Source organism: Eleginops maclovinus, chromosome 20 (genome assembly GCF_036324505.1).
Source record: "Eleginops maclovinus isolate JMC-PN-2008 ecotype Puerto Natales chromosome 20, JC_Emac_rtc_rv5, whole genome shotgun sequence".
Taxonomy (NCBI): Eukaryota; Metazoa; Chordata; class Actinopteri; order Perciformes; family Eleginopidae; genus Eleginops; species Eleginops maclovinus.
In genome coordinates, this window is record NC_086368.1 from 2,871,408 (window position 1) to 2,887,626 (window position 16,219).

General features: G+C 42.5%; 1 protein-coding gene across 11 annotated transcripts in view; it reads left to right on the forward strand.

Annotated features, from left to right (window-relative positions):
* nfasca (neurofascin homolog (chicken) a) overlaps positions 1-16,219 on the forward strand; it is a 96,488-nt gene that overhangs the window by 38,722 nt on the left and 41,547 nt on the right. For 7 of the 11 annotated variants that reach the window (XM_063911137.1, XM_063911131.1, XM_063911134.1 and 4 more), the window contains 9 exons: positions 4,837-5,033; positions 5,654-5,776; positions 9,195-9,365; positions 9,758-9,805; positions 13,223-13,334; positions 14,022-14,206; positions 14,293-14,424; positions 15,037-15,180; positions 15,698-15,809. In XM_063911137.1, coding sequence (XP_063767207.1) covers positions 4,837-5,033; positions 5,654-5,776; positions 9,195-9,365; positions 9,758-9,805; positions 13,223-13,334; positions 14,022-14,206; positions 14,293-14,424; positions 15,037-15,180; positions 15,698-15,809 — 1,224 coding nt within the window. The remainder of the gene's footprint in view (positions 1-4,836; positions 5,034-5,653; positions 5,777-9,194; positions 9,366-9,757; positions 9,806-13,222; positions 13,335-14,021; positions 14,207-14,292; positions 14,425-15,036; positions 15,181-15,697; positions 15,810-16,219) is intronic. The other 4 variants (XM_063911135.1, XM_063911140.1, XM_063911139.1 and 1 more) reach the window with 1 other exon arrangement.

Here is a 16,219-nt window from a genome sequence, read left to right on the forward strand (position 1 = left end):
CCAGAGCCAATGTTTAAGTGATAGTTGATGAGGAGGCAGCCAACGCAAAACTATCATTCTTTTTGCTGCTGCCAAGCCAGCCCACCAGAGCTTGCGCTCTCTTTCCACAAACTCAAACCTGGAGTCGTCATTTAGGAGGAGAAAGGCAGGGTCTAATGGAACCTGCTTTCCCACTAAGTCAGATAGCTTGTCCCTAACATCAACCCAGAACCTCTGAACATCTGGACACTCCCAGAAGATATGCATTAATGTGCCCATCACTCCGTGACCACAAAACGTACAGTAAGGGTGGGGGGCCAGGCCCATCAGGTGCCTCTTCCGTGGTGATAGATATGTTCTGTGGCAAATCTTGTAGTGGATCAGTTGGTGATTTTGGTTTTTAGAAGCCCCGTAAAACATTATCCAACACTGCATCCCAGTCTATTGCCCCCACCCCCTGAGGTAAGTCACTCTCCCACATCCTGAGCCCCGGTAGTGTTACAGAGGAGGACTTTGCTATGAGGCGATCATAGATGGAGGAGACCATCCCCCTTTGAGGTGCTCTATCTATCAGTGAGACTATAGGGTGGGTGGGCAAGTCCGATCCCCAGGGGACCTTGAGAGAGTTAAGAGCTGATCTGAGTTTAAAGTAGAAGAATAATGAATTTCTTGGGATATTGAATTTTGACATTAGATCTGGGAAATCTAGAATTGAGTGTTGACCCGAGACATCGTCCAATGTCTGTATGCCTTTTAAGGCCCAAGACTGCGGGGTAAAAGGCTTGCCATCTGATAGCAGGTTTAAATTGTGCCATATGGGAGACTGCTTATGCCAATTTGTTTTGAACTTCAGGTGTCTCTCCAAACTTGCTATAGTTTGCAGCATGTATGAAATTATTGGACCATACTGTGAGATGGGTTTCTTACGGTTAAGGCCGGAGAAGGCAACATCCTGGAGCCTCAGTGGGGAAACTAAGTCTTGCTCTAGGCTTTTCCAGGGTGCATGCTTCTCAGGGTTGAACCAGTATTGTAATGGCCGTAAGACAAATGACCAATGGTACAGTTTGAAGTTCGGACAGGCCCATCCACCCTGAGATTTGTCCCTGTGTAGTATTGACCATTTAATGTGCAGCTTCTTCCCACTCCACACAAACTAACTTAGTAATGAATCCAGTTTCTTCCAGTATTTTACCGGGGCTGGCAACGGTAGCATCGAGCTCACATAATCTACTGTGGCAATACAGGATGGCAGACTCATCCATCTCCCTAGATCGTCCTCAACTTTCCTCAAGGTGGAGGAGTAGTTACTCTTTGACACCGAGAGAACAAAGGGTCTGATCTCAATACCTAGATATATGGCCTTCTGTGCCACCGGTACACCAGGCGGAACAACGATCCTCCCAATATCCGTATTGAGCAACATTAAAATCGACTTGGATTTATTTGTTTTATAGCTGGACAACATCGCAAAATGTTCTAAGATCTTAAATACATTTGGGAGGGAGTTTTGTAGATCCGAAAGGAACACCAGAGTGTCATCGGCGTACATAGACACTGAGTGTGACGTAGTGCCTATCGTAATTGGAGAAACCAATGCACTCTGCCTATTGGGCCAGTGGATCCAATGACAGATTGAATATTAAAGGCGAGGCAGAGCAGCCTTGTCTGGACCCACGGAAGATATTAAAGAGGTCAGAAAAATGTCCGCCTATGGAGACCCTGGCAGAAGGGTTAGCATATAACATTTTAATCATTTAAAAAAAATGTGGGCCAAAGTTGAATTTATCCAAAACGTTCCATAAATATCTCCATTCCGGGCGGTCAAATGCCTTTTCGGCATTGAGAAACAAGAGTCCACCGGGTGTGGCCGTCTTTTTCATTTCAAAAATGATATGTAGGACACGGCGAACATTGTCCGATGCTAATCGGCCTTTTAAAAAGCCAGTTTTGTCTGGATTGATCAAAGGTCCCATGACTCTCTCCAATCGCACAGCAATAACCTTCGCATAAATGTTCACATCTGCATTAATCAGGGATATTGGTCTATAGCTTGCGCAATCTTGGGGATTTTTGCCCGGTTTAGGAAGGACTGAAATAAGGGCAGTGTTGAAATCTTTGTGAAAGCAGCCCTTCTTTATGGCAGAATTGACAGTGGTCAGCCAAATTGGGCCCAGGATGTCCCATAGTTCTAGGTACAGTTGAGCAGGAAGGCCGTCTTTTCCTGGGGAGCGTCCCCTATTAGTTGATTTAACTGCTTCATGCAACTATTCTAATGATATAGTGTAATCTAAGTCTGTAGATTCTTCAGCTGATAAAGTGGGTCAATTTAAATCATCAAAGAGTGATACAGGTATTGGGAGAATCTATCCTTTGAGGTATACAGTTTAGCAAAAAATGATTTAAAGGCGCTACTTATGTCGGCAGTTTTGGAAACCAGTCCCTTTACTGGACAGTTTATTGATGAGATGTTAAATTTGCTCTTCCACCGCTTTAATGTTAAAGCGAGGAGGCGACTTGGTCTACTGCTGTCAGTGTAGTATCTATGCTTTGTAGTGTGCATCAAATATTCCACGCGTTGCCGCAGTAGACTGTTTAATTCTGTCTGCTCAGCGTGCACTAAATTAATAGTTCATTAAAGTTAGTTGTGTTTTGTGGCGACAATTATATGTTTAAGTTTTCATCAAGTGTTTCACTTGGTTAAAAGCAAGAAGTCGTGAATTACAAGTTAGATCATAAACTTTTCATAAACTTTCAAATTCTGAAGTTTATTGCGCACTTGTTCTACAATATACTCACACATCTGAGGCAAATGTGTTACGTTACTGAAAGTCTTTACCCGAGAAGTCAACTGGAGGATGAGCGGGAGATTAGTTTTTCTCCTTCTTTCTCTCTCTCTCTCTCTCTCTCTCTCTGTCTCTGTCTCGCTCTCTCATCCGTCTCATTCACAGTTTGCTTTTTCCTTCTTTTCCTCTCTTCTGTTGTCCTGGTGTCCACAAGCATTCACACATACAAAGGCAGTGATGTACACACACACACACAACACACAAACAAACAGGCATTTGGTCTCCAGTGGTTACATCACTGGCTGTATGACCGGCTCAGGACAGTGGTACATTGTTTATTTGGTGACAGATTGGCTTTACGTAAGACACGCACACGCACACGCACACGCACACGCACACACACTCACACACACACACACACACACACATACACACACACACACACACACACACACACACACACACACACACACACACACACACACACACACACACACACACACACACACACACACACACACACACACACACACACACACACACACACACACACACACACACAATAAGGCTCTCACTCTCCCATGCATGCATTCTGTCTGCCCCCTTCCCAGGGCAGGCTTTGTGCTCCAATAATGCACCCGGTTGACTATTCATTCTCATGAAACATTCAGCGTAAGGGATCATTCACTTATTCACTCACAGTCAGTCTCTCACTACACAACTCATGCCAATAACAACACACACACACACACACACACACATACACACACACACACACACACACACACACACACACACACACACACACACACACACACACACACACACACACACACACACACACACACACACACACACACACACACACACACACACACAGCCCTGGTCTCCACAGCTTTAATAGGCCCAGAGTGTGTGTGCTGCACCTCGAACAGGAGCTGCTCCACTGTAACCCACCCAAAATGACAGGAAGCATCTTTTGTAAATCCCCGCTCATCACTCAAAATAGCGACGGGTTACATAAGCATGTTCAGCGTTCTCCTCTGATCAGGGAGCCCTCTGGACACACACAGGCAGCAGAATTAACTGCAGGACTATTACGGGCTCATGCAGAGCGTGTGGTAGATTTCTGTGCTGCTGTTATTTTGCAGCTTAGTAACTTAAGATGGCAACCACATGACAAGCAAAGCACTTTCCCATTTTCCAGCTGTTGAAACAATTTAGAGTCCATGAGGAGATGATGACAGCTCAGAGGGTAAACCTCAGGCCTTTATAGCTTTCTCTATGTTTGGATTGCCCCCCCCCCTTAAACAACTGTGCTGGTGTTTATTCATGTATAATTGCATTGTATCCATTAGTAAAAAAAACATTCATATCATACACACAATAATAAATCAAATGTAATAACAATTATAATAAATGTATTTTATAAGCGCTTTTACAGGAGCTCAAAGTTGCTTTACAGATGTATAATAAAAAAGGCAACGCATAAATACAGTAAAAGTCAGATTAAAATCAGCAATATAACAACAATCACACATTAAAAGCCAGTTTGAAGAGGTGAGTTTTTATGAGTTTCTTGAAGGTGGTGAGGTCAGTGCAGTCTCTGATGGGTTGTGGGACTGAGTTCCAGAGGGAGGGGGCAGCGACGGAGAAGGCTCTGTCCCCCCAGGTTAAGTTCTTGGTGCGGGTGGCGATGGAAAGGAGGTTTGGCTTGTGTAAGCAGATGGTTTGTAAGCAGAGTTCATTATAACATGTCCCTGCTTAAGTACACTGAACTTCATTAATTCACATCTTTAAATCTTATTTAACCCTTTTTTTGGATATTCATATTTGTAGGGCAGGTTGTCACATTGTAATTGAGGTATGGCTGGTTTCATTATTCCACCTTCGAGGTCTACCTGATACAACTCATACAACTGTCCTTTGACTCAAGGAATAATAAAACTGATGGATCATAAACGTGGGTTATTACCAGACATAATGTATCTCAAAATGAGTATCACATCAAGAGGCCATCAGTAGAACAAACTTCAATTCCAAGGATTAAAAACGGTATAATGCTTACGTTCAGGTTCTCATGGCGAAGGAATGGGAAGTTCTTCAACATTGGGAAAGATCCCAGGGTGACGATGCGGAAACGCTCGGGGACACTGGAGATCGGTTTCCGTAGCGGTGGACGACCGGAGGACTATGAGGGAGAGTACCAGTGTTTCGCCAGCAACGAACCGGGAATGGCTCTGTCCAACAAAATCCTGCTGCGCGTCTCCAGTAAGAACACACACTCACTTCAGCTGAAAATATTTGGACATAATGCATACAATGAGTACATACATTTTTTTCCTTAACTTTTACAAATTCAGTTATGACATAGCAGATACATGCCAAGTACACGAGCTAAACCAACAAACAAAAGACACAAAAAACTTCTCAGTTTTAGACATACATAGGAGGTTACAGGAGAGTCACTTTTATGATTGTCATTTATTGAGAGATTCAGGACATTCTTTTAACAGCAGCTGATGAATTAGGCCCAAGGTCATTTTAGTAAGGCTGCAAGATTTTATAGAACTGGTCAGGCATGTAGAACACTTGTAAGAAATTCCAGGCGAACCAACTCAAATATCATTTGGACCAGCCTTTGAGAGATGGGACCACATCTTTAGTCCGTATTACCATAAAAAGCATGTTTCAATCAAATCAGTTATCATTTATATTATAGAAGTTACAATGCAACAACAATGCTTTATTGAATGCTTATGCAATGTGACGGTGCGCGCTGTAAATATAAGTTTACCTCAAATCCAACCACCAGAAAAGCCCTCTCTAACATGAAATTCTCTTCCCCTTCCCTCCCCCTTCTACTCTTTCCCCCTGTCCGCATCCTCCAGAGGCTCCTCTGTGGCCTAAAGAGGTGCTGGAGCCCGTGATGGTGACTGAAGGCATCCCGCTGGTTCTACCCTGCAACCCCCCACCAGGCCTGCCTCCTCCGTTCACCTTCTGGATGAACAGCGGTGAGCAATGGTTACATCCACACACACGCACGCACCCACCCAGGACATTTGTCTCTCTCTATGTGTGTGCTGAGGATTTCTTCCCTGCCACCACTGCGTCAGCCTGTAGAAGGGACATTATCAGGGGCAGTTTATCATCATTATGATAGATTGTGTCATATAAGCAATATTTTCATGACGATGAAACAGCAGATGACAACTGTTTATTTACTAGTTTTAGATAAAGAGGAAATCGATTTCATATAGCTCAAATACATAACTACGTTTTTTTCCTCGAACTGAACACATAATGAGCGTAGAGACTGATGGCATCTTTCTCACTGTAGAGGCAAAATCATAAAGAAATAAAACAGAAAATTAACTAAAACTAAAACTGCCGCTGAGGCATGGGAAAGCAAATCTTACGCAGGGAATAGTTATCCAATGTTTAGGCAAGAACATCATTTTGTTCACCATGTCCAATATGTACGTAATCACCAGGTATAGTGTATAACTCCAACATTCATGTTTGCTGTTCAATCAGCATCCCCAAATAACAATACTGAAGGTGCTGAGAACATTTTCATAGTTTTGTCCCTTTAAAATGCGAGGCTAGAGGTCCATGAGGTCATCTAGAGAGCGGCTTCATTTCCCTCTTTTCATGCCGTCTGTCTCCAGTGACCTCTCGGCAGAATGCTTTCCTGTAACCTTTTATCCCTCCTGCTGTCTCAGGTTCTGTCTCTCAGCAGTAAGACAGGGTCTGGCGTCCTCACCTCTCTCCTTTACACTGTATTGTCCAGCTCCCAAATGTGTGTGTGTCTGTGTGTGCCTGTAGACCTTGTGTCCAGCCAGAAAACCACTTTACACCACACAAAGACATTTCCTTTCTAGTGAAAACGGTAGATAATGCAGCTAGAGATTCTTTCTCCTTACAGTTTGTGAACCTACCTCACACACACACACACACACACACACACACACACACACACACACACACACACACACACACACACACACACACACACACACACACACACACACACACACACACACACAGTACATTAGTGTGTCACGTAGCCCAGACACTGTAACACATGATTAGAACTGCTGGCCCAGCTGCTGATTGGTCCTGAGGTGTTCTTGAGGAACATACGGCTGGCGTCAGCCGCTGCAGTTTCAGTGTTGATGACAGTCTGTCTGGACGTCTGTGTGTGGGGGCTCTTAACATGTGCCTGTAGCAACTGTAGGATGACACATCAGCTGGGGAACCGGAGCTAACTTAAACAGACGGCCAGCAGAAGCAGAGGCTGCAATACGAGGTGCCACCTGCCCAGTGTCTCACAGTCACACACACTCACACACTGTTGGCCAACAGAAGCAGTGTGGGGGGATCTTGCCACCAGTACACATCGACAACTTGACTGTAATTGATGGGGATCGAACCACTGATCTGTGGAGGATGATCATCTAGCTCCTGAGCCACAGCCATGTACAAATATAAGCATCCAACACACTACAAGCCTCGGACCTAAGCGATGCTAGGTTTGGCTTTTGATACAAGAGGAGATCAGTAGGTGATGGCAGCATCGGATTCCTGCTTTGTTTCAGACACAAATCACTGTGTGAGTGGTGTGATGGGAGTCATAGCTATACTGTATATCCTATACAGTTCTGAAATAAAGGGGTGCAGGAGTCCTAAAACCCGGAAGTGAGTTTACATTTGACCACTTCCGGTTCCCTTGTCTCAGTCAGTGGGATTTCTCCATAGGATTTTGGAAAATAGCTCGAAATAAGTTCTGTGGTTGACACAAATTTAAGAGACGGATCACGTTTTGTTCTACCACATTAAACACATCAGCAGTGACCCCCCCCCCACCCCCACTGGAGATTTCTGAAGAGTGTACGTGTCTGAAAAACGATAGTTGTTAACAAGTGGCTGAATAGGACTTCAGAAGTTGTCGAGGATGTTTGCTTGCCCCTGTTCTGCTTGAAAGCAAGTACCTGCACTCTTTCAATCTCTTAAAACAAACGCTTCAACCTATACATACATACAACATTTGAAACGATCTTAAGTTGGCGTGACGTTGAAGTCGTGCGACCCTGCTGTACTCGTCTGTAGTAATGTTAGCATTTCGCTTCTGGCGATTAGATTTATGATTAAAACATGATAAAAGTAGGTTAGACATGTGGAGATTATCCGGCTGAACAAAACGTGCATTTATTAAACAGGTTCGTTTTCCACAGATCTTATTTTTTTTTTACAATATTCCAAAATCCTACGGACAAATCACATTGCTTTTTTGTCTACGGAACCCATGCGCAGCTTACTTCCGGGTCGGCCTACAAAAATAAGTCATCCCTGTGGCACTCTATACTAGCATTAGTGGATATAGGACTGGCTAATGAAAGTACTTTTCTATTAGCTACTGTGCAAATGGATTTGTTAACAAATCTCCCCCATCCCATCATCACAGCAACAACTCTTCTGTCTGCTGTCGTCTGGCAGGCGGTACCGCAGTATCAGGACTAAAACCACCAGACTCAGAGACAGTTTAATCCAGGGTTCAACCTGAGCTTTATGGCGGTCTTTAAAACTAACGTTAGGGGCGGCGATAAAAATGTCAATAACACCTGGGTAATAACGTAAATAACGGGTTATTTATAAGAGAGAGAGAGAGAGAGAGAGAGAGAGAGAGAGAGAGAGAGAGAGAGAGAGAGAGAGAGAGAGAGAGAGACATCCCTGCTCATTACATGGTAACAACACACAGGCATATTGTCATTCAACCCATGACAGAATATGTGTAGTTCTTTTGGAAAACATGTCTTTCTTTTAGCCTCTTTACCACGTTAACGTAAATAATACTCATTACATTGAAAAATGCGTTATTTGTGATTAAAATAATGGTTGTTGTTAATGTATTAGCAACCCCCACAGATGTAGGACCCCTGTTTATGGGAACTCAGCTCTCATTGGCTCCCACATAACCCGGACCCTGATTTCATCCCACAGGCTATAAGACTGCCTCCATAACCCAAAACATTGATCTTCTTGTCACAAATGTATTTATTACTACAATAAGCAGTATTTATTCCACTGCACAGTTTTTAGTTTTACATTCTGCTCTTGTTTATCTTATTCTATGAACATGTATAGACTTCTTTGTTCAATAACAACATTCTCTGAAACGTTGAGCTAATTGTATTTTATTTGACATGTATATAGTTTACTTTTACTTCCTTGAACATAGGTCTTGGAACATTAACTTGCACTGTTTCATTTTTTCTTTGTTTCTTCTTGCTCAATTTGTATTGTTTTATGTCTCATATATTTATGTTGCATTGTTAGAGGAGCCATAACTAAACTGTAGCTACAGTGCACATGGCAATAAAGCTTTCAATCTTGAATCTCTTTCCCTCCCTTCCCTGCGGTGTGTTCCAGCAATGACTCCGATCCCTCAGGATCAGAGAGTGTCCATGGGTCTGAACGGAGACCTGTACTTCTCCAACGTTTTGGCCAAAGACGGTCTCACTGACTACAGCTGCAACGCTCGCTTCCTCTTCACACACACCATCCAGCAGAAGAATCCCTTCTCACTTAAAGTTCTGACAAGTAAGTAGACAACACACACACACACCGATCCGTACTGACTTTGATATGTGATACGAAATATTCGAAGACAATATAGTGACCCCTCAGTGTATGAACTCTGCGGTCCTTTTTTCCTCTCTGAAGTGGTTCTGAGTGGTTCAGATATCAATCTATTCCAAATGAAGGAGGGCATATCCCCATCTAGAGGTGATGTCATGATATGGCATGAAATGCATTAAATCATAACCTTCAATACAATTTTGGCAGTTTGCTGCAGATAAGGGAAGACCATAACATGTTGGATGATCGTGATATAATGTACAGATTTCTCCTTCAGATCTGTTCATGTGTCTTCAGGTGAGTGTTTGTGTGTGGACTGATAGGCCATTGTGTGTGTGTGCCTGTGTTTTCAGCGGAGCCGTATAATGAAACATCTTACAATGCCACTGACCCCTATGGTGGTGAGTCACTTCCTGTCAGCACAGCTCCACTTCCTGTCCTTAGTCATGTCCCACAGTAACATGGCTAGCACACTAACCTGCAAGCTGAGTGAGGCTCCAGCAGTGACCTCACGCTGACCTTAGACACTAATTCAACCTCCTAACCTTCATGTAGAAAAGTGAGCTTTAATGTGTCAACTGATATTTAATACTTTTGCCACGGATATGAAATATTTAAAAACCTTGTCTACATGTTTTTAGTCTACAAGAGTTTTAAGTCGGGGCAGAAATCAACCAACATGCATCATATAACCAAGACAAGACAAAGTACGGCCACTTTGAGCAGCTTGTGAGCAACAATTGAAAATGCTTCAAATGTAGCTTTGTACATTCTAATAAAATGTTGTCAGATCCCTTCAGGGGCCTGCGGATTGATATAAAACACTCAGGAAAGCTGGGCTGAAATTGTTGAATTTGTCCTTTTACCAGTGTGACAAGAATAGAGTTTCAGTACTTTTAGAAAGTGTTGAGTCAGCTAATCATCTAAGCACGGACATAGTTGGATAAACATTGCAGCGGTTGTTTTTCAGATGTAATGTGTCAGAGCGGCAAAGACTAACCTTTCGGATCCCTGTATAAACTTACACAGTAGGAAATGTATTCATCTCCTTTATTCCATAATTCCGCCTTTAAATCAATGTTAAATGATCACGTGTAATGAATAAACATACAGTAATTAACACGCAAATCAGACATCATTGAAGTGTATTGCACATGCAGTAGAGAAGCAGTTTATTATGCCATACACCTATTGGATCAGCCCATAGCTGCAGGGAAGAGATCAGCCAAAGTGGCAACATATGTGCCATTGGCTGAACGGGGGGTGTAGGAGTGGGGGCAGTGAACCCCAGGGGTGGATGGGATATGTCCCAAAGGGAGGTGCTGGCGTCTCTGAGGGCCAGTGGGACTAAAGACTCCGACGAGGCTCAGGTCACATGATGAATATTCAGTCTGGATTCATGCTGGGGTCATTAATAGTCATATATATTTATGGAAATAAGGTTTGCTGCTTTCATGTGTGCGGAGACAACAGCTGTCCAACTGCTCACATGCAACCACACCAGGGGTTGGCAGGGATACTTCAAAAATGTAATCTGTTACAATGACTGGAAAAAAAAAAATCAGAAACCGAGTCTGAGTAGGAAAATATGAAAGTAATGTAATCAGATTACTTTTCATTACTTTTGGATTTCCTCAACATCAAATGCAATGCAAATAAATCCAATAGAAAATAAATATCGATAAGATGTTTCTTACTTCTGTGTATAATGTAAGACAGAACAGTGACCTTAGAAAAGAAGATATTTAGGATAAAAAATTTGTCTGATATTTGAGACTTACGGAATAGTTTATTTTACAAATGCTGTTTAACACAATAATAAGCACACACATATTTGTGTTTAATAAATCAGGTGTTCACCTCCTGCACAAAAAAAATAAGGGAATACAGTTTCGTTTTCTTTGTATCCTGAGTTACATACCCACGCAGATGCACATGCGCTTGCTATTTTATAACAAATCTCTTAAGAACGCACACAGCAGCAGCAGCAAAAAAAAACAAAACAAAAAAAAACACAACTCCTTCTTTTTAGTCAGTGGGAGGGGGTTTAAATCTGCAGTGCATCCTGGGAAGCCTTGCCAGCATCATCAGCAGGATGTCATGTTTCCAGGGGCCTCTCTGCATTGCTGTAACTGGCTCTGTAGCGATAGTGCTCTTGATGCTTTGCATTCGTTACCTTCAACCTCCTTCTCTACATCTCCTCCTCTTGTCGCTCTTCTTCTCCTCCCTGTGCCACTGACAATAACAGATCCTCCTTTGCCGACTGCTGGAGAAGCTAACCGCTAACAGATGCTTTAATCCCACACAGATCTGCATCACAAAAGAGGCTAATGCTTATTTAATCCCACACATCTCCGCAAACTCCAGCTGTCTGCTGATTGGATTGTATGTCGAGACTCTTAACCGCATCTGTCATGTGATTGGATCAGACTGGAAATGTGCACGGGCGGTACAATGTAGTAAAGATCACAGAGCCAGCAAAATGAGTCTTGGCATCAAAAAGCATCAATTGGAAATAAATACATGTTCAGCCAGTGCTGAAGTTCCAAACATTTACGAGTCAAATATCATTTATAATACTGCATACAGCACAGGGTCAGCCTTAACCTTTAGGGGCATTAAGCTGAATGTCAAGCCACAAATGTGTCTATATGAAAAGGTAAGTCTAAACTCATGCCATTTAAACTAATTATCCTGCATAGACTGAAGGATGTCCATGTTTAATTACAATTTAGATTTATTTAATGGAAAGAAATCTTAGCTGTCATACAGTGATATAGTGAGAACTCTTTAATGATAATGTAAACTGTCTGATATATCGACCATCACTGTTTATTAACCTTCTGTGCAGTGAAGGATTATATTGGACATTTTAGCTGCACCCCCTTTACTTTGACTTCCAAATTGAGCCTTAAAAAGTGAAAAACACCCTTTAAAGTTATCATCTTAAAAGTTATTACTTTACTGCAGAAAAACCAGGGTGGGTTAATTTACTTTTAAACATGCAGGATTAAAATTCCACAAAGGTTCTGGTGTTGTATAGATACAAAGACAGCGCTCTGCAGTTTGATCACACAGCTGACTGAGTGGACCATTTATGCTGTATTATGCTACCTAACTGTTTTGGGTCCAAAAGTGTGTTCCAACCAACTGAAGAATTACTGAGACTTTCTCTATACAACTGTATACATGCAAATGTATATTCAGAATAGGTTTAAAATAGATCTCTATCATCCATCCTCCTTCCAATTCACTTTGTGTGGATTATGAAAGCCTTACAACCTAAAAGCCAACTCCTGTTCTAAAGGCTTCTCTGCTTTTGGCAAGGTTACACTGCAGCTTTAGCAGAACCCTACAGGGAGGCTTAACAGCGGTTTGTTTAATAGCGTCAACTAGAGTACATGACCTTAAATATGTTTAGTTTTTCCGTTATAAAAAAGAAGCTGATAAAACTTGCCCAGTGTTTTGCTGTAATGAGATTAGTTTGAGCCTTTCATGGCAATCTTTCCCATCTCTGTCCCCTCGCCAAACATAAAGCAAGATCAATGACTCCATTGTTGTTTCTGCATCTCCTAATGTCTTCCTGTGAGACAAGCCAGAGGGTGTTAAACCCATTTGCAGGCCCCACAACAGACTGCAGGGAGAGCCAAAGCCTGGCGGAGATGGAACACAGCCACGAGGAAATGATCGGAGTAATAGTGTTAGATTCATTTCTCAGTGCGTACAAGAGGATGTGGAGTCCCTTTTAAGAAGCCATGGTACACAGATAAACTGCACCGTGTGTGTGTGTGATAACTCTAACCTGTCCTCGTCTGCAGGCCGGAAACTGGCAGAGTCCACGCCCACCTTCCTCTCTCCCTCAGGGAGTGAGAGCTCCAAGATGGTGCTACGAGACGATCAACTGCTGCTGGAGTGTATCGCTGCTGGACTGTGAGCTCACACACACACACACACACACACACACACACACACACACACACACACACACACACACACACACACACACACACACACACACACACACACACACACACACACACAGGCCCACAGAGAGGTTTTTTTCCTGGTGCTGTTTAAGGCATGGGCGTTTCTATCGGGGGGTCAACAGAGGCCCTCTAACACTGAGCTTGGACCCTGCTTTGGCCTTCTTCCAAAAGATCCAAAAATAAAGTAATTTGTGAAAGTGTTGCAGTGACTGTGCTGTAACCTGGGCCAAAGTTATTTCACATAATTTCAATAAGTTATTGAAACAAATTCTGTTACTAAAACAACTGACAACACATTTTGAGAAATAAGGGCTGCATAGTTAACGAGTTTCGGTCGAAGTAACTGAAAACATTTAACTTAAATTGTAAATAAGTCATTGACATCATTTCTGTTACTTAAACAAACAACAATGGCATTTTATGTTTATTTTTTAGCGCCTTATGACAACCAAAGGTGTTGTACTCTTGAACACTGTCTTTGTCTCCTTGGTCCCCACTGAATGTGCCCCCCTTATGGTTTGAGGACAGTGTACAATGACAGCTAAAGCATCTTCCCACAGTGTATGTGACCTAAGACCAAACTCAATATAAAAGTAACTCTATGTTTCCTCTCTCTGTCCTTCCCCTATAGGCCGACCCCCGCCATCAAGTGGTTTAAGAAGGGGGGGGATCTGCCAGGGCGGAAAGTGAAGTTTGAGAACTACAACAAGACTCTGAAGATCATCAACGTGTCGGAGGAGGATGCTGGGGAGTATGTGTGCATGGCCAACAATCATTTAGGCAGCATACGCCACTCCATCTTTGTCCAGGTCAAAGGTGAGGAGGTTACAGAGGTTATGTGTTTAATAAAACATGTTTGTGTTTGATTTCCTCGTGCTGATCTGACCCCCTGTGTCCCACAGCGGCTCCTTATTGGCTGGACAAACCTACAAACCTGGTGCTGGCCCCGGACGAGAACGGGCGTCTGGTGTGTCGCGCCAACGGAAACCCCAAACCCAACATTGAGTGGCTGATCAACGGACAGCCTATAGACAGTAAATATTCTTTTTGTGATAAATATTATTCAATATAATACTGCAATTGTTTAAAACAAAGTAACACTTGTTTTTTGATTACAATAAGTACAAATAAATAATAAACAAATAAAACTGAAAGTTGCAAGTTGCCCCCAGTTTTCCAGAAAGTGGCAACTGATTCATTGAATTCTTTTATAATTGTTACAGGTCTCATTGTGAGTCTCAAAGCAGTGTTACAGCCAGGTCTGACCACTTGGCATGAGACTCAGTAACCTGTTGTAATAATAGTCCATAGCACGATACAAATATTCCTCACAGAAAATTGTGTGTGTTTTTACAGTATATATCCTCTGCATAGGAGGCTCCCAATTTACTGAGAGTTATTTTGATTCAAGCACAGATCAGAAGTTGTTTGGGAAAATTCACAAAAAAGTATCTCAGAAAAATCTGATACATTTTTTTTGTGCAAATGTTCTTGCATGAGGGCCTGTGTCTTTCAAAATGTAGTTCAGATAGAGGGGAACCTGCCAGACCATCACAGCAACCACTAATCAAATCAAGTTTATATAATGTCTATATATCTCTATAAAATGCATTCTGTCAGAATAACACTCGTTTCCCTGCCCTCAGGCTCTGATCACAACCCCAGCAGACAGGTGCTGGGGGACACCATCATCTTCCGCTCGGTGCAGATAGGCAGCAGCGCTGTGTACCAGTGCAACGCCTCCAACCAGCACGGCTACCTGCTGGCCAACGCCTTCGTCAGCGTGCTGGGTGAGACACACAGAGTGTTTCAGAGCTGCCGCTAACCTGGGCTGAGTGTTACACGACTCTCTGTAGCCCGGAAATCTGTTGGGTTGAAAATATCCACCAGCATCTCCACTGTGATTAAGAGACTATGGCTGCCATACATGTAGAGATAAAGATTTATGAAACATGTGGAGTGGTCATTTTTTCCAGATCTGTATCTTTTAAGATCAAGTTTTGATATCATATGCACTTATACTTCTCTCGCTCTAATTTATGTTGCATTTTCAAGAAGGATACACTTCAATAAACACACATCAGTTGTATTATTACTAACATACAGTATGTGCTTTTCTACAAAATGTTTGGCTGGATAAAAGCCTAATGGGATAAAAAGAGGTTTTTATGAAACATCAAATGTTTGCCAAACATCTAAACCAGATCACTGAATACACTTTTAACTCCTTTAGATGTTCACACCTGTTAAATGCTAAGTCATTGTAGGTCAAATTGTTAAATGTGTCATCCATTGTGCTGTCTGCAGACATGCCCCCGAGGATGCTGGGTCCTAAGAACCAGATGATTAAAGTCATCCAGAACAACCGCACCTTCCTGGACTGTCCCTTCTTTGGCTCCCCTCTGCCGGACCTGCGCTGGTGAGCCTCTCACCATATGTTGGTTACTCTGATGCAGACATAAGTGTGTAGTCATCATCCTCTGGAGCAGTGATTTAAAATCAGTGTGCCATGAGAGATGATCAGGTGTGCTGAAATTGTGCAATTCACTGAATTGATCCCAGAAAATAATAATTGGTTGCTGCAAATAATCGTTAATAGAATGTCAGTGATTACATACTCTTCCTTACTAGTGGAGGTCAATAGGTAGCACTTTAATGACCTTGTTAATTTAATATAGTATAATTAAGTGATGTGCGCGAGAGGTTACGGTGACAAGACGAACAGCGATGGATAAATATTTGGAAAAACTGAACCAGGTCCTGGACAAATTCTGACCCAGATAAAGATCCTACTTTGAGTGGTGGAAAAATAAAGATGGCACGGTGAGC